At 39.3% G+C, this 22652-nt stretch overlaps 1 protein-coding gene across 3 annotated transcripts in view; it reads right to left on the bottom strand.

The window, feature by feature from the left end:
- Nucleotides 1–22652, bottom strand: part of cep112 (centrosomal protein 112) — a 473221-nt gene that overhangs the window by 195470 nt on the left and 255099 nt on the right. For all 3 annotated transcript variants that reach the window (XM_059653621.1, XM_059653619.1, XM_059653620.1), the window contains 2 exons: nucleotides 19497–19604; nucleotides 17001–17183 (listed from right to left, as the gene is read on the bottom strand). In XM_059653621.1, coding sequence (XP_059509604.1) covers nucleotides 17001–17183; nucleotides 19497–19604 — 291 coding nt within the window. The remainder of the gene's footprint in view (nucleotides 1–17000; nucleotides 17184–19496; nucleotides 19605–22652) is intronic.

Below are 22652 nucleotides of genomic sequence, written 5' to 3' on the forward strand. Positions count from 1 at the left end.
AAAAGAAGTCAGTTTATAGTTAATTAAACCATCTCAGAGGCAACCTTGCGTCTGCAACTTATCAGAGTATGTATTTTCCTGTTTATTGCATACCACAGCAACACTGCAGGAGATAACATTTTGCAAATAGGCAACAAAGGAAGGTTTTACCATTATTTTACATAATTCTGTTTAACTAACTCTGATGGAGGGGAGAAACACGTTGAAAATGCAGATTGTTTAATGTATGTTTTTGAGTCTTGAGAAGATCAGTGTACATTAGATCATTTCCAGCATTTCACAGATATAAAGTACTGCAAAGGATTTTAGGAATAGTTTTCATAGGTTAAAAATGTTTAAAGATCACCAAAAAAAAGCAGAATTTAAGAGAATTCAGGTATCACAAAATCAAAAGTGCCAAAGAGCTTTCAACTCCCACAGATGGTTTATTATACTAATTATATCTACATCAGCGGGTGTATGCAGGCTGCATGACTTTGGGAAAGGTCGGTCCTGATAATGCCTTAGAAATTAAACAGTGGAACCTTATAGCTCAATGAGCTCAGATTAGGATCAACTTGCTGCAATAATATTGCAAATTCCACCGGGGAAAAAAAACAAAATAAGCGCTAATTTAATCCTTACAAAAAATGATGCTGCAGAAAAATACTCTTAATTATAGTGATAAGAAATGTCTAATAAAAAAAAACTACTATATTGCACAGTATAAAAGTCAAATCACAAAGCCACATAATTTCCCTTGAAAATATAGTGTTATAGAAATAAGAGGATGGACAACATCAATGCATTCTGGGACAGTAAGAACAGCAGATGCTGGAGTCAGAGATAACACTGTGGAGCTGGAGGATCACAGCAGGCCAGACAGCATCAGAGGAACAGGAATGTTGGTGCTTCAGGTTGGGACCGTTCTTCAGAAAAATGTCTGAAGAAGAGTCCCAACCGAAATGTCAACTTTCCTGATCCTCTGATGCTGCCTGGCCTGCTATGTTCCTCCAGCTCCACACTGTTATCATGCATCCTGGGCCAGGAGGTATCTATGCAAAAGGTATGGATTATATTTCAACAGCATTATATCTATTGTCCCCTTGTGACGTTTCACCAGTATAGTTGAGAAGTGTTTAAATTAAACAGGCTTGGGCGTACAAAAATTGTAAGAGGAATAAGGTGGTAAAAGAGTGAGCATGTTGAATAGTACTAAAGAAGGAAGTAGTACTATAGTAAATACATAGAAATATATAACATAATCAAGAGCAGTAACAATATCTTCACGAAGGTGAAATTATGACTGACAAGTTTACTAGAATTCTTTGAGGAAATAACAAGTAGGATAGATAAAGGGGAAGTAGCAGATTTAACATATTTGGATTTTCAGAAGTTGATTGATAAAGTGCCACACATTAGATTACTTAACAAGAACTTGGTGTTGGAAACAGTATATTTGCATCGATAAAGGATTGGCTAATTAACAGTAAAGAAAGTTAGGATAAGAGAGGAATTTTTCAGAGTAGCAACCTATAGGAGTGGAGTGCTACAAGCTTCAGTGTTGGGACCACAATTATTTACAACATTAATGACTTGGATGAGGAAATTGAATGTACCATGTTTGCAGATAGCACAAAAATAGGTGAGAAGGCAAGTGGTAAACATGACATAAAAAGTTTGCAGCAAAATACAGTCGGGTTTAGTGAGTAGGAAAAATATTGGCAGATGGGATTTAAAGTGGGCAAATGAGACTTTATGCAGTTTGGCAGGAAGAAATGAGAAAGCTGAATATTTTTTAAATGGAGAAAGATACAGTACCAAGGGATTTGGGAGTTCTTGTGCATGAATCACTGAAAGCTAGCATCCAAGATCAGCAGATAAAAAGAAAGGCACATTGATGTTGGCCTTTATTTCAAAAGACAATGGAGTTTAAAAGTAGAGAGATTTTGCTGAAATTAAACAAGGCTCTACTCAGTAGCTAGACCACAGCTAGAATACTGTGAACAATTTTAGACCCTTATCTACTAGCATTAGAAACAGTTCATTGAAGGTTTACTAGGCTAGGCTGATACCGGGTATAGAAGGACAGTCTAAAGAAAGAAAAGAAACCTACAGCACAGGAACAGGCCCTTCGGCCCTCCAAGCCTGCGCCGATCAAGATCCTCTGTCTAACCTGTCATCTATTTTCTAACGGTCTGTGTCCATTTGCTCCCTGCCGATCCATGTACCTATCCAAATATATCTTAAAAGACGCTAACGTGTCTGTGTCTACCACCTCTGCTGGCAACGCGTTCCAGGCGCCCACCACCCTCTGTGTAAAGAACTTTCCACGCATATCTCCCTTAAACTTTCCTCCTCTCACTTTGAACTCATGACCCCTAGTAACTGAATCCCCCACTCTGGGAAAAAGCTTTTTGCTATCCACCCTGTCTATACCCCTGAGGAGAGTGTTTATTTATTCATTAATTGGATGACATCGTTGCTGGCTAGGCAGCATTTATTGCCCATCCCTAATTGCCCAAGGGGCAATTAAGAGTCAACCACATTACTGTGGGTCAGTATTCATAAATAGGTCAGACCAGGTAAGGATGGCAGTTTCCTTCTCTAAAGGGCATTGAGTGGAATGGGCCTGTACTCGTTGGAATTTAGAAGCATGAGAGGGAACCTTATTGAAACATATAAGATTCTTATGGGGCTTCACAGGGTAGATGTGGAAAAGTTATAGAGGTATAGAGATGTATAGCACAGAATGAGTCCCTTCAGCCCAACTCAGCCATGCTGACCAGATATCCTAAATTTATCTAAAAACCAAAACAGCTGTGGATGCTGTAAATCAGGAACAAAAACAATGTTTCTAGAAAAGCTCAGCAGGTCTGGCAGCAACTGTGGAGGAGAAAACAGTTAACGTTTCTGAGGAAGAGTCTCTGGACCCGAAACGTTAACTCTGTTTTCTCCTCCACAGATGCTGCCAGACCTGCTGAGCTTTTCCAGCAACTTTGTTTTTGTTCCTGATTTACAGCATCCGCAGTTCTTTTGGTTTTTATTTAGTATTTAACTCACTGCCAAATTTTTTCTAGGCATGCCCGCCTTGAAGAAGTTCTGTTCCTCTCTCTGACAGGATTTCCGTTCCAATCTTTCTTCGTGCCCGCTGACTTTAATTTCACTGTCATCCCTAGTGTTTGACCAGGTATTTGCTAAAACCAGTTCCGAGAAAGGGTCACCAGACCCGAAACGTAACTCTGTTTTCTCCTCCACAGATGCTGCCAGACCTGCTGACCTTTTCCAGCAACTTTGGTTTTGTTCCTAAATTTATCTAGTTCTATTTGGCCCATATCCCTCCAAACCCTTCCTATTTGTATAGCCATCCAAATGCCTTATAAATGTTGTAATTGTACCAGCTACCACCACTTCCTCTGACAGGTCATTCCATACGTGCATCACCTTCTGCATGAACAAGTTGCCCCCCCCTTAAGTCCCTTTTTAAATCTTTCCCCTCTCACCTTAAATCTATGCCCTCCAGTTTTTGGACTCCCCTACCCTGGGATCAAGACCTCTATTCATCCTATCCATGCCCCTCATGATTTCATAAACCTCTATAAGGTTAGCCCTCAGCATCCAACACTCCAGAGGAAAAAGCCCTTAGTGGGAAAGTCTAGGACCAAAGGACATAATCTCAGAATAAGGAGTCACACATTTAAGACAGGAACAAAGTGGAATTATTTTATGAGCTTAATTTGCTTGACAAACATGCCAGACTTTGAAAGGGACCAAGTACTGAAAGATGCTTACTGTTATGGCCCAGACCAGACACCCTCAAAATATTTTAATGAGGTAGCCGAGACCTTCACTTTTTCTTATTTTAAAAGTGTTACGTTCCAGATGTAATCAACTGGTCAAACTACTGAGTGTGAAGCAAAACACAATTGATTTAATCACTATAGCTAAAATACAAACAAAAGAAAGAGGGGTTTATAATAACTTAATTCTTGGAATACTTAACAGAATTATAGATACAACACATTTTTACTAATTAATTGCTCCAATATAGTAGCATCCTGTAAACACACTCCTTGGCAAAAAGGTAAATTCAGACACTGATCCTTTTCTGAAAAAGGGTCTAGGCCCAAAATGTCAGCTTTCCTGCTCCAATGATGCTGCTTGGCCTGCTGTGTTCATCCAGCTCTACACCTTGTTATCACGGATCCTTACATGCTGTTCTCCAATCCAGGAGGAAAACTGAGAAGGTTCAGAGAGAATAGCAGCTAGGAATCATTCACTGAAACTTCCAACTCTTTTGAGATCCCAAAGGCTTCAACTGCTTAAAGCTAAAAGATACTAGAAAGGCTGAGAGCTGGCCATATCCAGGCTGTTTCCATTGTTCCAACTTTAAAAAAAAACCCAAGGCCTCACAGGTTGTTAACTTAAGTCATCTTAAATTCAGCTGGTCTGCCTTTCAACTTCTCTTCAAAAATAAAACCAGGACAAAATAATCTTTTAAAGTGACAGCATCGTCACATTAGCAATATCCTCTAGACTTTTGGTTTCTGCTTTGCCACAGTCTTGAGAATTGTTCAGTTGTGATGGGCATGCAAGCAAGCAATGCTATGTCTCTCTCTCTCTCTCTTTCTGCAACAATATAAACCTTACAGTCATAGAATTATATAGCATGTAATCAGGCCCTTTGGTCTTGCCCACGTTGACCAGATATCCTAAATTGATCTAGTGCCATTTGCTAATATATTCATATATATTCCGCTAAATCCTTCCTATTTATAATCCATCCAGATGCCTTTTATATGTTGTAATTGTACCTGTCTCCACCACCTCCTCTGGCAGTTCATTCCCTCCATGCACCACCTTCTGTGTGAAAAAAGAAATTACTCTTTAGGCTACTTTTAAAGTTTTACCCTTCACTTTAAACCTATGCCCCCTAGCTTGATCTCCCCTACCCAAGGAAATAGACCTTGACAATTCATCCTATCCATGCCCCTCATGATTTTGTAAACAAGATCACCCTTCAGTCTCCAATGCTCTAGGTAAACTGCTCCAGCCTATTCAGCCTCTCCAAATAGCTCAAACCCTCCAAATCCAGCAACATCCTTGTAAATCTTTTCTAAGGCCCCTCAAGTTTAATAATATCTTTCCTATAGCAGGGTGACCAGAATTGAACACAGCATTCTAAAAGTGACCTCATCAATGTCCTGTACAGCCGCAACATGACATCCCAACTCCTATATTCAATGCTCTGATCAATGAAAGCAAACCTGTCAAACAACTTTTTCAGAGATAATGGGAACTGCAGATGCTGGAGATTCCAAGATAATAAAATGTGAGGCTGGATGAACACAGCAGGCCAAGCAGCATCTCAGGAGCACAAAAGCTGACGTTTCGGGCCTAGACCCTTCATCAACACTCTGTCTACCTGTGACTCTACTTTCAAGGAACTATGCACCTGTACCCCAGGTCTCTTTGTTGGGCAATATTCCCAAGGGCCCTACCATTAACTGTATAAGTCCTTTAATGAAAACCAATTGAATAAATATCTCAGCTAAGTATTTCCTGAGAATTAGAGAAAGCTACAGTAATCGACATCTATCATCTCCTTATAAATGCTGAAAGCCGAGCTGTTAACTCAATCATGACACGTATATCTAAATGGCAGGTTACTGAACTGAGGGTCTCCCACTGCTCTGTGACCAACAGCAATGTGATCTCAGCAGAAAATCAAAGAAACTGTGAGAAAGTAAACTCATTTTATCCTTTTAGTTTGGTCTCTTGACCAAAAGGGTTTGCCCTACTTTTCCTGTTGTAACCACTCTGCAGATGAATGCTTATGGTGTATTAGGATTAAAGGGGGCATATAGTTAAATGTCGTACAATACCTCGGTTGATAACCAGTTATCCACATGTTGAAAGCATAAGTTTGTTTCTAATAAACAAGCTGTTTTTGAATTTACTGAAGAAAATCTGGTGCAAGTCTCTTGATTTAGATAGCTGCAATAAAATGAAGCAAACTAATTTATACTGGTGACAAAAAACAAGACATTGAGGCTTTTGAAACAGTTTATGGAGCAGTGGGACTTGACTTTCAGTGCACTCCTTCTGTCAAAAGTAGCAACAGATACAACTAGGAAGGGAACATCGCTGGATTTGGTGCTGGGGAATAAAGTGGACCAAGCGTGTGCAGGGGAATATTTGATCATTAGATCATAAAGTTTGGGCTAGTAATCTAGAACAGCAAGGAATAATCTAAAGCAATACTTCTAAATTGGAAGAGGACTAAACTCAATGGGATGAAAGGGGATATAACCAAAATAAAATGGAACCAAAGGCTGAAAGCAGAAACCATAAAGAAACAATGACTGCTCTTAAAGGACGAAGTTTTCATATAGAGGGTTAGGTAAATTTTAAAAAGAGGAGAAGGTAGAGGAACGAAAGTTCGTACTGTTTGGATGACAAAGGAGATAGAGAACATGATGAAATAAAAATCACCATGGACAGAATCTTCCCAGGCCCACGTGCAAAATTTGGGAGAGTTGTGTGAGATATCAAGAGAAGTCTTTTGTGACTTTGAGACTGACAAATCGCATTTTCCAACCGAGTCTTCGACGCTGAGACAAGGTTCTCTCTTGTGAGTGGTGAGAGGCCTATTAATAGTCACTTTCACTTAGTATCTCCATCTTTATGACCTAATCTCACCTCAAATAATATGGATAGAAACTATACACTGAGAATAATCAACATTAAAGTCGAAGTAGGTATCTGGCGACTCCACGTTGCTGCTTCATCCTCGGGGCCAACATCTCAGGGATGACATGGGCAGTGACAGCAGTATCCATTGACATGTATCAGTCTCACTGCACCATCTTTGCCTCTAATCCACTTACAGTATGCTTTTGCACTTTAGTTCTAAACTTTGGAGCGCACAAGCACCTGTCATTGCAACATTGCAATATAGGGACAGGCAGCCAGCTCACAGACTGGACAAGGCTGCAACTCGCTGCTCGCTCACATACTCTGTTAGGGCAGATCCACTTTCTATCTACCTGGTTATTCACAGTATCCTTGCCTTGTCTTTACTTTTTGCACTTTGTCCCCTCTGCCAGACCTAATGATTCATAGAAATTCCTTGCCTTGCTGTTAAGTGCAATCAGAAAGCCAGGCAGCATGTCATGGTAATGAGCAGTCATCAGGGGGTAGACAGTTTACTCTTCAGCACCATTCTATCTCAATACCATACCTATGCCAGCAGCCTACATAGCATTGCATGTGCCTCAATCAAATGGTCATGTCTAAGCTGAAGGAAAGCAGTCCTCAGTCAAGTCCAGGATGGCTGCTGTCAGTGAAAGGCTTCGTCTGCTAGCAATCGAGGAGTGTAAGTATGGTCCGTTGGCACTCAGCACAGTCATGGTCTCTTGGCTCTTTCGGTCCTACTGTGGGCCCTTCCATCCTGGAATTAGACAAAGGAACAGATTGAGCAAAATGAAAGAGAGTGGCACAGCTATTCGAGTTTCTGCAGTTGAGTGCAAAAGTGGTGGGTCTCTCGACTGAGTGAGTAGGAGGCACTGAGGCTGTGCAGGGTTACTGGTGTGAGAGATTGAGTGGGTGAGAGTGAGTGACACAACAGTATGCCTGTAAGGTTGATTGTGATAGAGTTTGAGCCTTGGCAGAAGATGGGTGCAGTAGCAGAAATAAAGTAAGTGTATGATAACGAGACAATTGGCACTAATCCTGGCAGAAATGAGAAGATCTCAGTGAAAGACAGAGGGGTCCATAAATCTTTAATGGTGGCAAGACATATTGAGAGAGTTGTTTGCAAAGTATATGGGCTCTTGGACTTCATAAATAGAGGCACGAAGAAAAAAAGCAGGGAACTAATGCCATACATTTATAAAGCTGTATTTAGGCCAGGAAATGTTGCATCCAGACTGGCCAGCATGCTATCAGGAGGATGCAAGGGTCTTTGAGAAGGTGTAAAGGAAAGCTGTCAGAATGGTTCAAGTGTTGATAGATTTTAGCTACAAGATTATATTCGAGAAATAGGGACTCTTCAGCTTGATACAAATATGGTTATGGGTATATCAGATGGAGGTGTACAGGGTTATGACAAAGTATGTGCATGTGTCTGCCCATGTGCTTGTGTGTGTGCGCGTGTGCGGGTGTGTTTTTGCACATGCTGCAGAGAGCGCAGCAGACAAAAATTTTGCTCATCTGGAGACTAGACAGCCAACTTAACACATCCTTGAAAGTGAGATGCATTGGGTCCACCAAATATGGGTACTGTGTAATTGCACATGTGTATAGCCTGGTGTGTGGAAACATATTTTTACAGTTGTCCTGTGATGACCTGGAACTTAGTCTTTGAAGATGAGCAAAGGAGAGACAAACAATAGTATGAAAGGAAATTGTTCAACCTTAAGGGAAATAAACTTGCATTGCTCCAGGAATAGAGCAGGGGAAGGGGACTGACTGGATTGTGCTGCAGAGCGTTGACATAAACTTGATGGGCCTAATGATCTACTTTCATGATATTATGACACTCTATGTTAAAAGTAAAAACTGTGACATAGTTAATTCCAGCTCTGTGACTACAACTCACTTAGGATTCCTTTGGTAATTAATAATCCAGTTAGCCTTACCAGAATAAATATACATCTGTTCAAACTGCTGTTTATAAATTGTTAGAAATGAAACCATCTTATTATGATACTTAATACTAAAATCAATACATCATACTTTGAAACTCCATTTACCAGCTTTGTCAATTTACAGTCTCACAAGCACTATCGTGCATGGCTTACACTCATTACATATGATGGTGCCCACATTTTTACTTTTCTGATGCATCTTCAAATCACACTGAATAAATTCACTGGCAATTTAGAAATTGTTATTTTTATAATTGCTTTTCCTTCCAGTCTAGTGCATCATTAGACATGGTTTTCTATTTGATACAATTGGAGAAGATATTTATATTCAACTGAAAAACACTCAATTGTCATAACACACATAAATATGCCCTAAAGAAATCTCAAAATTCTTTATGGAACACAATGAGGTTCAATTATAGAGAATATATAATCTGAGAAATTAAAATTCACAACTCACAGTTGTCATAGTAACAACAATGTTACAACTATTCCACTAGTAAAATTAATCTTTATTACACCTCCCCTTTTACTGCACTCTGATTACCTTCCAATAGCAAGTCACTTCTTTATGTACATAGATTTAACCACTTTCTTAGTTTTATTAACACTATGGAAATTCTGAACTGTACGACCGCCTTTTCTGCAGTCCCATGTGTGTGATTCTCCACAACATTTTTAAGAATAGCTTTTGCCAATTACTGAGATATTCAGTGGTTGAGCTATCAAATTACTCATAGCAAGCATCTGGCCCATAATGAAAGTCTGGGAATAAAGAACTCATGGAAGCAAGAAACAGAATCTGTGGTCAAGCGAAGTAGAAGAGACTCAAATCATGTGTTCGTGGCTGAGGTGCTGCTGTATGTATCAACAAGGGTTTGTTTTCTTGTTTGACAGTCATGGTACCAATCTCTGAGGAATGCAGTACAACATTTCTGGCGAAAGCTGTCAGCCAGGGTGAACAATATGCATGGTACCCTGAACAGATATAGAATAAAGTAGCATGTTGTAAGGAGTACAGTAATACAAACTAGCCAAGGGTTGAATTTTTTAAGGAAGACACACTAAATATGAATATTGTTGCATGTTGGCCTGCCAAAGCATTCTTTCTTTGCTTTAAGCTCTCCCATATTCTTTCAGCTCTTTCTTCGCTTTCATGTCTGCAGAACTTCCATCAGCAGACAGATTCAAGTCACAACCTCCATACTTAAATTGTTTACATTGTTCAAGAATTCACATGTACAACCACTGCAATCTGTTGGTTATTTACTGTCACTCAAGATGCATACTAGAATGACGCTTGGCGCTGTTGATGCAGCGACAGCTGTGGAGCCAGTGACTCCTTATTGCACTAGGCCCACAGTGGGGACTCCTGGTTATCAGTGAGGTGGCAGCTGCAACTCCTGGTTGTGCTAAGCCCAGAGCTGGAGACTCCTGGTTATCAGCAAGGCGGTGATGGCAGCGAAGCCAGGGGCTCCTGTTTGTAGGAAAAGTATGGGTCTGTCATTAGACACGGTGATGAAGAGATGGTGCCCGAAGAGTGGCGACTCCAACATTTGTGTGTGCCGTGCAGGCAGCAGCAAGGTGGTGGAGGGGGTGTCATTGGAGCAGGTTTCTTTGGTGAGCCAGATCAGAGCTCAGGATTCATGGTGGAGGCAGCAGAACAAAGATGGGCTCTCTTTCAGTTATATCTTTTTATTCTTTCTATTCTTCAACTATTCAAACTGGCACTGGATCTTGGCAAAATTGAAGCTTTTCACTGTATTTTACTGTATTATATATTGTAAAATACAAGTGGCAATTAATCGTTCAAATTCAAATACATCACCATCAATGAAGTCTCTACATGGAGAACTTCAGTGGGATAATGACATTGACAGCCACCTTGTGCTGTTAACGTTCTTCAACTGGAAAGGAAAGTAAAATGTTTACTAATCTGACCTATGACACTGGTTTGATATAAAAATGGAGAGCACGTCAGTGATATTGCATACCATTTCTGATCCAGTCTGAAGAGGTCGAAGCAAATGGGCTAAGGAGAGAGGTGTTTTTTATTTAGAGATACTACGTAAAATATGTTCTTTTTATTTAGTTTGGTGCCCTTGCAGCAGATTAAAGTTTTATTGATCTAGAAGCTATACAGCTAGTTTAATACATCCTTGCTAGGCAGATGCATTGGGTCCTCCAAATATAGTTGCTGGTAAAATTGCACATGTGTACAGACTGGCTATTGCACCTACTAACCTTCCTGACATGCTTTCTGTCATTCTTTGATATAATATATTCTGAAGCTTCAAAATCAACCCATCAGCGAACAAACAGCTATCTACAGCTGTGGCTTTGAACTGCTTTGCACTTAGTTTAGTATTGAGAGTGGCCTGTAAAGACTTTACCAAATCTCACTTCAGCTATGCGAGGAGATGTGTAAATGTTAGTGGGCAAAATAACTTCAATAATATGTCACTATTGTACAAGTGGAGCATTGAACACATTTCAAGAACCCTCTTCAACTTTGTGTATCACGCTTCAGAGCAAAGTATAATGAAACGTGGGAGCTTTCCATGGAGACAACATACCTGAGCCCCACTAACTGTATCCTCTTAATTGACACAGTAGTACAGCCAAACAGGGAGAAAAGAGAAACATAGTTGTATTCAGGGAGAGTATAGTCAGAAGAATAGACACTATTCTTAGTGGCTGGGATGGAGAGTTCTAAAGGTCATGTTGCCTGCCTGGCGACTGGGTTCAGGATATTTCATCTGTGCTGCTGAGAAGCTTGGAGTATGACAGGAAAGATCCATTTGGGGCTAAAATAAAAAGCAGAACCAAGAAGGTACTAATTGTGATCAGAGATAATGGAAACTGCAGATGCTGGAGAATCCAAGATAACAAAGTGTGGGGCTGAATGAACACAGCAGGCCAAGCAGCATCTTAGACCCTGGGTTAGGCCCGAAACGTCAGCTTTTGTGCTCCTAAGACGCTGCTTGGCCTGCTGTGTTCATCTAGTCCCACACTTTGTTATCAAGCAGGTAATAATCTCTGGATCCATGTGGAATACATAAATTACAGAGGAACTGAATAAGTGCTTTACATAAGTACCTTGTTCATTGTGCAACAATTATTAATCCAATCCTAATCAATCTCTACAGATGGAAAAGAAATAATTTAAACTACTGGATCTTATTTTTGTATGAGGTAGATTCTTTCAGAAATTTAAAACATTACACATATTATTTGATTTTTCCTTTGTCTCCACTCTTTCTATATTTCTTCCTTTTTAATTCATCATCTGTTCCTTCTCTTTCTCTGCCTTATTCAAGTCACATCATTCACTGAAATACACATTATATTGTAATACACTTTTGTGTTATTTTTTCCACTGCTTTCATTGGGGAAAAATGTATGGGTGAGGAGGGTGCCTTGCTCCCCAACTCCCAGATGAAGAAAAGTTTATTGGAAGCCAACAAGTATATTGTAAGCTCACCCTAGACCTGTGGCACTGGAAGTCATTTAGATCAGAGTTGCGGAAAAACGTCTTCACCCAGAGAGTGGTGGATATATGAATGGTCTGCCCCAGAAAGCAGTGGAGGCGAAGTCTCTGGATACTTTCAAGAAAGAGATGGATAGAGCTCTTAAAGATAGTGGAATCAAGGGTTATGGGGATAAGGCAGGAATAGGATACTGATTGTGGATGATCAGCCATGATCATAATGAATGGTGGTGCTGGCTTGAAGGACCGAATGGCCTATTCCTGCACCTATTGTCTATTGTCTATTAAGGCAGCCTACACTCCTTAAATGAAGGACCTCCTGTTGAATGGCAGGCCTCAACAGATGGCATTGCTAGTATTGCTGGAAGAAGAATATGGCAGCTACAGTAAAGTGATTCTTGGCCTTTTATATTGGATATGGATCCTAGAGTCCAGAGAACAGAGGGGAAAAGGTGTTAGGAGTGTAAGAAGAAGAGGAGCCGGGGGCAGCCAGGTTTTGCCAAGCAGGTAATGTGGAGGGAGCAGTGGAATGGTATCTTGGCATGGGGAATGCCCTCATTGCACATGGGGCATTTTAATCCCTTTCTTCCTGTCTTTCCTCATGGAGGCACTGAAAAATGGGCTGCCCATTGTCTTGAGTATTACACCTGCATTTTGGTATGGGCAGCATAATTTCAGGGCTAATTGATGTGTCATTATTTATTTACGCGTGTGCGTGTGTGTGTGTTCTGTGTGATGGTGGAGGTGACCGGTGATAGATATCTTGCTCATTGGTTAAGTGGACAGGCTGTTGGTCCTGTTGTTGCCTGAAGTCCTAACTGTACAGCTGCCCTTACCAAGACATCTCAAGCTTGCACTTCCAGAAACTCACAGACCAAAAGTATTTTAAGCTGAAGGTTGCAGATATACATTGTGAGAAGTTCCACTCGAGCAACATTGAGACCTACATTTGTGAACTGGGTAGGGAGGATACCATAAGGCACAGGGGAGAGTTGAAATTCCAGCAAGATGAACTCATGTTTCATGCTCTACGTTCTGAAGACAATAATATTGGAGGATGGATTTACAGTTCATTATCAGACAGTTCTCCTTGAGTCACTACAACATAATTTGATGGTGTTTTGAATCAAAGACTCAAAATGCTAATTCCTGTTTCTCTCACTGCAGCGGGTTCCAGGCCTGCTGAGTATGACCAACATTTTCTATTTTTTACTTCAGATTTCCAGTACCCATCATATTTAGCTTTTGTACTACAAGACAATCTGTTGTTCTAATATTTCTTCCTTATCGTGGGACATTTCCTGCTGATAGCACTTTGCTGATAAAAGAACTAAAAGATTACAAAGATATTGAAATCTTACAATATCTTATAAAAAAAACCAGAATTTACAGTGATAAAATTGGTACTTCTAGAATGAGCTAAACTACTGCAGCTCAATTATTACCTAACTGATGGTATAATCCTTCAAACTCAAAGGGGATGAACATTGTTGAAAGGAGAATTACACGCATTGATGGCTGTTACAATGATATAAAAAGGTGATAATTCCTCGATGGCTTACAGACAAAATCAGCCTGTCTAGGATCAACATCCTGTTGTATTTCAATTCTCCATTCTCCTTCAAGAAAGCAACATGCTGGTGCATGGGATAGTTGACATGGCCACATGTTGTTGATTGGTAGCACATATCATCAGCTGGTAGGTTGTCTCTGTTTTTGACATTGATAATTACCTGATTTGAAGTTTTGCCAGGCATCTCCTTGTATTGTTCATGCTGCTCACCTTGCATCTACTTGTCCTGTTTCAGTTCATTAATCACACACCCTTGACGATATTGAGTAATATGCTTTAGTTTGGAAATTGTGATCAATTTCAAGCATGAAGCACATGCCCCTCATTCTCATGTCAGAAGGCGTACTGGAAAAAGTAACATTAATTGCAATTTATTTTATCAAGAGTACTTCCAAATCGTGAAACACTAAAATTTGGTCCAGATTTAAAAGGATTCAAACTGTCCATTCCTCCCCTCCTCGTTGCACTCTGAAGTTGGGATTGCGTGTTCAATAATGAAGATATCCTCCATTAAATCTCAGATTCACTTTTATATACTAAAAGCACTGAATAATGAACTAGCAAGGATACCACTATCAAAGTAAAACGAATTTAAAATTCCCTGACAACATGCAAATCCTTTGATTAAAGATACTAACCTACATCTGTTCTGACAGCTTGCAGGGCACGAGCATCCTAACATGCAATAAGCCTCGGTGGACAAATTAATACTTTTTTATAGTCTTAGTGCAATCAACAAGTTCAAATTAGATTGTTTGAGGTGCAATAATTAACACAAATACAAACTTACATAACTGAAGACAAAATCAAATACTGATAATGTTAATCTTCAAACTGCCATTTTTAACCTGTCCAAGAAAATACTTTGTTCTTCTCAATCCAACCTTCCATTTCTTTTTTGACTTTTCAGATCAGCAAAAACATTATCAAATCCTTCTTAAACAAATCTAACATGACACCATCAAGCTATTCTTCAACAAAACTCAATGGTAATCAAATACATGTATCCTTCATCAGGTTATATTTCAATATTTAATTTGGGGATGATCAAACATATCTTATTGAAGATATTAGAACTTGAAAATGATTCTTCTACACCACTTGACAGCTGGGTCAAATAGAAGGAGCTTGAGAAGATGTAAACCATGATATTTTAACACACATGTTTACTTGAATTAAACATTTTCTCAGTGCACTGTTTTAATAGGATAATATAAAATCACATTATTTGATGGACAGCTGGTCGGTCTTGAAATAATAATATTCAAAGCCAAATGCAAATATCTTTTTAAGACATCCACGAGAATCAGTGCATTCATTCTATATGCGCCTAACTCGTTTCTTACAAAGAGACGGGAATGAAATAGAATGCCAGGGACAAATAGCCATCAGAGCATAGGCAAAATGAAAGAGTGCATCGTCAAGCCAGAATTTACTAAATTGTTCAAGTCACTCATTTGTGACTTCAGGAGAGTGTGATTGAAATGAAATATCTTTGGCTTGTGCTGTGATCCCTTATAAAATTGCTCCTCAATCAAAAATCAAGTTTATTCCATGCTCCTCATAATAAATTCACTCAAATATGCAGTTGATGCTATTCTTGTATAAATATTCTGTAAATCTATTACTGTCTTCAACATTCTGTCTATGTTTGCATGCCCACTGTTTAAGAAGTTGGGATTTATTGGGGTTTCAACTTTTTCAAGACGGTCTATCAATGAATGGTGAAAATCAATGACTCCAACTAAACATAATAAGAAGACTTACATGGCCTGGTAAAATGATTTGACAAGCTTCAATTATGTCAATAAAAACAGCTGTTGAAAAAATTCTATTCGTGAATGCTATAGTTTAAAAGTAATAGAGTGATTCTTAGTGTAGTCTTCTGTCCATAAGTGCTGAAAAAAATCTTCAGGTATTTGTAGAAACCAACAGAAGTCATCTTACTTTGGGAAATTGGGTACGGAACCTGACATCTTTCAAAAGCTTCAAATCATTCTGTCCATGCAAAGCAGACACTTAGCCCTATGGACCGACCCTTGCAGGCTCATTGGGTTTCATACTCCTTTTGTTGGAAATGATTTCATATTCATGCTCAACAACCTGGATCCCTGAAGTTATGATCCAAATATTTTTTTCATAATAAAATGATTTTAAAAATATTAAGATAATTCACTGTTTAGTGAAGATGCCTTAGGTGGAATGAATGGACAACATGTTGACAGCACCAACTCATTATGGCCAAACTGTTTGAAAGAGACCCACCTATCCATATTTTTGGGTGTTGAATAATTTAAATTTATTGCCGAGGCATGGAAGTGAATGTGCAAGAAAACAGTAAAGCTTTTAGGTTGCTTCCAATGTATTCATTTGTCCTTTCCTGAATCAGTATTCTTCAAGTAAATGTCCTTCAGGTATCAATGGAAAGATTTTAATATCATTGGAGGCTGTTTTTGTGCCCGTTTTACTGTACTTGCCAGAGATGCAGTCATCGAGCAAAATATCACCGCATTCCCTGAATCTTTCTGCAGTGGTTTCATGCAGGCCTCTTTCCTTCCTGCTGATAGACTTAGGTTTACAGCTCAAAAACACAACGAATCTGAAAGTTTTTTTTATAAAAACGTTCAGAACCAATCTAAATCATTTTCCATGCTGACAATGCACATTTCATCCGTAAGTTTGATGATTCAAATGTGTCCACAGTTGGGGGTTATTCTGTCAAATGGCTTCCAACAGTGACTGTTAAGTTCAAGGATTGGGGGAAAAAAAGGCAACAAAAAAACTCTAGGGGAGAGCAATATGTGTAAACTGCACAAATTCAAGAATACTCCACTGTCAGGATATCCAGTAGTGCAAAAATGAAGGATTTGTGGGAGAAGGTTTGGGGAGGGCAGGAGGTTGAAATGTGGCTGATGGGAATAAAAATGATGTGTGGTTTCCCACAGAGCAAAATAAAAATAAATGATAAAACGTGAACATTCAACTTACGCGTATGACAAAGACCAAGTATGATTCCCAGATTACGGAAGAAATCCAAAATAATGGAACCGTGACTCCACGTGAAAGTGAAAGGCCAAATTCTGTCGCATCAGGGGACATTTTAAAGCTGGCAACCTGCAGTTTCTGCAGATTAAGCTTATTTATCCCTATTCGGCATTAGAAGACTCATACGCGAAGGACTGCACGCCCCCACTAAATCGGCGATCAAGCTTACAACTCCAACATTCCCAAAAGCGAATTGCAAATACTTAAAGGAAGATTTTTCTTTTATTTAGCAAAATAAACAAAAAAAGTCAGCCATTTTCACCTGCGAGTCTCGCCTCCTCCATTCCTGAGACTGGTTTTCATGCTCCACTATGGCGGCACGCAGCTGTTTCTCTAAGTTATCAATCTCGCGTTCGTGCTCTCGGACCAGGCTGTCTTTTTCCGTGTTGTGCTGCTGGAATAGGTGCGTCTTCTCCTGCTCATGCTCCAGCTTCAATTCTACTATCTGATTGGATAAGGAAGAGTACTGTTCATCAATACCGCATCACTATTACCATGACAACAATTCTTCTACTGCATTTTTCCTCTAATTCCTTGTAAATTGATCAATTTGTCAAAGGTATTCCTTTCTTTTTGTATCCCAATAGAATGCAAAATAGAATTTGTGTCATCGTCCCAACACCCCTCTGCAGGTGTTAAAACACTCCATTGAATTTGCTCTTTATATACCTGCTCACTTGTATCCACCCCTCCCACACCATTTTTGGAAACTGATCATTTTTTCCAATTCTTTCCACAATACCTATGAGCAGAAAAGGAATAAATCGATCAACAACTTTTATAAAAACCAGGCTACATTTATAATATTTGCCTGTTACAGAAATAACTGGCCCAAAATTATATTTCTGTAAAATTGTAAAACCTAATCCTTATTTGAACCGTTAAATGCCGATTTCTGCAGCTATTCAAATTAAAAATGAGGTTTCAATGAAAACACGCACAAAAGGTTTTTTTCTTTTTAAATCTTTACAGAATAGAATTTGGATTTTATTTTTGTGGAAAAATCAGCAGGTTACAATTTTACAGTTCAATTTTCACACAGACAAAAATAAACCAATTTACAGTCGGTTTTACATGAAAGCCGGAGTATTATCTCGCTGTCAGCTACGTGATTCTGAAATAAACAGACTTACGTGTTCAGCAGGACGCCTGCTGTGCTGGTAGCTCGCTATGATTACACATAAAGCAGTCTATTCCCCAATATTCTGTTCTCAGTCCCTACCAAGCTGGATACTGTGACCTTGGCCAATCCTCAGCTCTTCTCACTAGGTTTGAATGGTAGTCTGAAACCGAGGCCTACTTTCTACTGCTTTGATACTAATCCGCCCAGACTGTGCACAATGGCACCCTACCTGGCCTTCTGACTATAGGCAGCCAGGCTGGCTTTGAAGCAGGTGATGAATAGGGGCCTGCAGGATGCCAGATTTCCAGCAAATGCCAGGCCACACAGCTGCTAGGAACAGTCACTTACATTTTTCTTCAGTTTTGGTTGATTTTCATCGAGATGTCATTCGGACCAAAAGATATAAGCTCATTTTAAGCACAGACATTCTCTTGTCTAACAGCTGATGGCTAGATCACTCTCAAATGCTTCTACATGCGCAGGGCATTCTAAGAGTACTTAACCCTTAGGCAACTTTCAAACTGAAACCAATTAATAAATTCGACCCCAAGGGACGTCTCGATTCGAACTTTTCTTTAACAGATTTCACTATAGACACATTCAATCTTGAATGTTGTAATGCTGTCCCTCCCTTCTCTCCGCATGCAAACAATAAAGCCAAGGTTTTGCAGTTTACGACGACTTTGCTAATGTATAATATTGCAAACCCGCATTGTGGAGCACTGTTCTAATATTCATCAGTTTAGATTCCACTGCCCTGTACTGAACTGAATCAACGCTGCTTACATTCATGATGCAGCCCTACATATTTCAATTATTTATTATTTCAAAGAGAAAGATGTTTTAAAAAAATGAAGCGGGATTAGGCATGTCGTAAAAGACAAAGAGAAAAGCAATGGCAGCAACATTTTGAGGTTAAGAGTTTTGTGCTCATCAGTGAAGGGAAGCATGAGCTTGTAATTTAAAGCAAAACTGATGTCCAATTTAAAAGAAAACAGATGCACTGAAAGGGTAATAATTGTTACTGCTAATTAACAAGAACAGGTGCTTTATTTCAATTTTAAATCCTGCAGTGCAAGGCTACATCTTTTCTCTTCTTCAGTCTCTCCACCCTGCCAAAAAAAGGTTAATCAGTGATTCCTGGGGCATCATCTTCAGACATCATGATGTAAAAAGTCATTTTTCATAGCAGATGCTTTTTTCTACTAGCTTAGTCAATAATGTTTGGAAGGTGAGTTCATTCTATGTGAATCAATATAATGATTAGTCTCAGCATGAGTAATGTTTTGCATCTGTTTACGACAAAGTACCACCTTACCCTCATTCTTCCTTTCAATCTTGTTCAGTCATCTTCCTTATAAAGCAAACAGATTGTTGCTCTTTTTGTTGCTTAAGTCTTTAAAGAAGTGTTATTGGTCACTCAGTGTAATGCACTGTCCACATTAATATGAAATGGCTTAGTTTCTAAGGACCCTGATGTGCACTAACAAGTGCAGAGTAATGATAATGTGGGAGAATCAAAATCATTATTGTTTTTCACTGAATCCCCAGTGACCAGAATTATTCTAAGCATTTCCTGAAAAGGCAGAGAATCTTTGTTTCCATAAAAGTAGAAAAGAATGTGATTATATGTACCTGTTGTTCATATCGTTGTTTGAGTTCCTCCAATTGCCAAGAGAATTCTTTTGATTGCTTCTCTCGGACAGATTTTGATCTACTTAGATCTGCCTCAACCTTCTCCATCTGTAAAATGCAAAAGACAGAATTTTTGATTTGACACTGTAGTCATAGAGACAAAAATCTATAACTACTTCACAACACCAAATACAGCTTTAAACAAAGTGTGTCCAGGCGGGGAGTAAATCTTGACGATGTTGCAGCCACTGTTTTTGCTTTCTATTTGAATAAAACCAAGAAATATCTTGATTACTCGTTTTATGAAAATACCTGGAACAGTTAAAAAAATCAATTTTGGAAAGAAAGTGTTTTAAAAATTATGATGACAAAGTAAATCAATCAAAACAGGATCAGAAACAAACTTCAAATGCATTTGTTATTTTCCTTTGCGTAAAGGCCTCCTCGAGTTACAGATTCTGTCCCTGAGGCATCAGCAGACTGATCTAAGGAATGTGAATTATATAGAGAAAACTGGAACCATCAAAACAGCAGGTTAACCCATTGCGCAGTTGGCAAAGGACAATTTGAAAACATAGTGACTGGTTAAAACGGCTCCGTACTCAATTGTGAGCTAGTAGCACTGACATTGCCAGTGAGATGGTGGATGTCGAAAGCATTGGCCAATTTTTTTTTTGATTCTTGATCCTGAGATTCTGTTTTATAATTTCACTCCGTGCAGAAGTGAACTTCAGTTGTAGGAGAGTCTTAAATGTTAATCATTATTTGTCGCAATGTAACAACTTCTCAAATCTACTTGACAACCTCATATTGGCCCAAAAATGACAGGTCATCAGCATGGGTTATTGGGCCAATGGATTGCTCTATCCTGTGAAGGAAGAAGGTTTACCATATGATCCCTCGCTGATCTCATTCATGCAGAGGGAGGTCCTCAGAAACAGTTCAATGTTTTGCCCTACAAAAGGGGGCATGTCACAAAAGATTTACAAAATTATCATAGGGTTCCAAACAACTAAATCAAGAATGGCAAAGACTCATTAGCGCCACTTTATTTTGGGCTAATTGAAAGGTACTATCTTTTGAAACAGCAAATAACGACCACAAGGGGTAAAGTTGTAAAAATAAATAGTTTTCAATGTTCTTTCACGCATTTATCAATTGCAGTTGGGTGCATAAACTTAATGTTTTTCATGTATATTATGACCAGCTGCAAATACTTGCCAATGCTTTGAAGAACCTTGGCTTCCCACAGACGTCTTCTTCTGTGAAATTCTTCTTCACCATACACATCAACCTCCATTACAAGTCGTTACCAAGTTTGGTTAGTGAGATCATCTGATTTTAGCAACAATCATTTACAGAAGACACAGTTCCGTGCAGGATGCCTCATTCTGTTACTCTTACTTTCCCACTATATGTTCAAACTTGCCAACTGTCACTCATCCACTGAGCTCAGCATCAATCCAATTCGGTTTGAAAATGGAGCTTCGTCAACGACAACACGAAGTATTTAAATGTATTTGAGAATCTTGTCCCTTAGGCTAGTGATAAACTTCACACTATACTTTCCCAGAATGATGACAGCTCAGCAAAGGCCAATAATATCTATTAAAGATCGCCAGTGTACCGTCAGGAATCCCATCCTTAAGGTCAGACATTACAGCCCCAAATTAAATGCTTTCATTTAAATCATACTAGTGGGTATTTGTAAAATATTTAGCACTTCATTGTACAACTAGTTCATTCAAAGTACAGAGAGGTCTCCAGGATTTTGACTTAACAACAGTGAAGGAATGTCCATAAGACCCTAAGAAATAGTAAAAGAAGTAGGCCATTTGGCCCATTAAGACTGCTCTGCCATTCAATAGAATCGTGATGCCTCACATCCACTTTCCTACATTTTTCCTGTGACCCTTGATTCCCCTACTGATCATGAGTCTATCTCTCTCAACCTTAAATATACACAAGAACTCTGTCTCCACAGCGCTCTCTGGCAAGGAGTTCCAAAGGCTCACAACCCTCCAAGAGAAGAAATTCCTCTTTATCTCAGTCTTAAATTGAAGTCCTTTATTCTGAGGTTATGCCGTCTTGTCCTATATTGTCCCATGATGTGAAACATTCTCTCAGTATTTACTCTGTCAAGCTCTTAAGATGTGAGGGGGACAAAGAGGCCACAAAAAGCATGTAAGCAGAGGGACATTGTAAGGGTTAGGATTGGTGGGATGGGAATAGGAGGCTGCAAAGGAGTGACAAAAGTTTTAAACCTGTCAACAAAGTAACAATTAGTAAATGGGATCCAAGAAAACCTCAAATCACACGTAATGACTTCCTTGCTAATGAATGCAGAATGTCTAGTTTGGGGCTTTGTTCAGGAGCTACCGTACTTGGAAAAAATCTAGTAGATATCACTGTACTGAACAGTCAATTGTGACAGTTATTTCTAAACGTGTGATCAGTGATGCAGTAAAGAGTTTATAATTGGCTGGTCAAAACATTTCAACTTTGTGACTGCACAATGGAAATATGTGGCTGTGACCTCATGAGTCTGTAGAAGATGTGTTTAGGATGATGCGTTTTTGCATAGATTCTGATTGATTGATTTTATTGTCAGTGAAAAGCTTTGTTTAATGAGCAGTACAGGCAGATCACCGCAAGCAAACGATGTACAGATCAAAAAGACTTAGAGGCATACAAGTTACATTATTTGAGGCTAGAATCCATTCAATATTCTGATAAAGGCCAGAAAGAAGCTGTTCCTGAAACTGCTTGTGCGTGTGTTCAGGCTTCTGTATCTTCTGCCTGAAAGAAGAGGTTGAAGGTGGTCATATCCAGGGTGCAATGGGTCGTTGATGATGTTGGCCGCCTTTCCGAGGCAGGGAGCCATGTAAATAGAGTCCATGGATGGAAGGTTGGATTCCGTGGTGGTCTGGGCTGTGCACAACACGTTCTGAAGTTTCTTACGGTCCTGGGCACAGCAGTTGCCAAACCAGGCCATTATACACCCAGGCAGAATGCTTTCATTGGTGCATCTGTAGTAGTTAGTGAGGGACTTTATGGACATGCCAAATTTCCTGAGCCGCCTGAGGAAGAACAGGTGTTATTGTGCCTTCTTGACTTTTGCATTTACATGGGAAATGCAGGACAGGTTTTTGGTTT

Source organism: Stegostoma tigrinum, chromosome 22 (assembly GCF_030684315.1).
Source record: "Stegostoma tigrinum isolate sSteTig4 chromosome 22, sSteTig4.hap1, whole genome shotgun sequence".
Taxonomy (NCBI): Eukaryota; Metazoa; Chordata; class Chondrichthyes; order Orectolobiformes; family Stegostomatidae; genus Stegostoma; species Stegostoma tigrinum.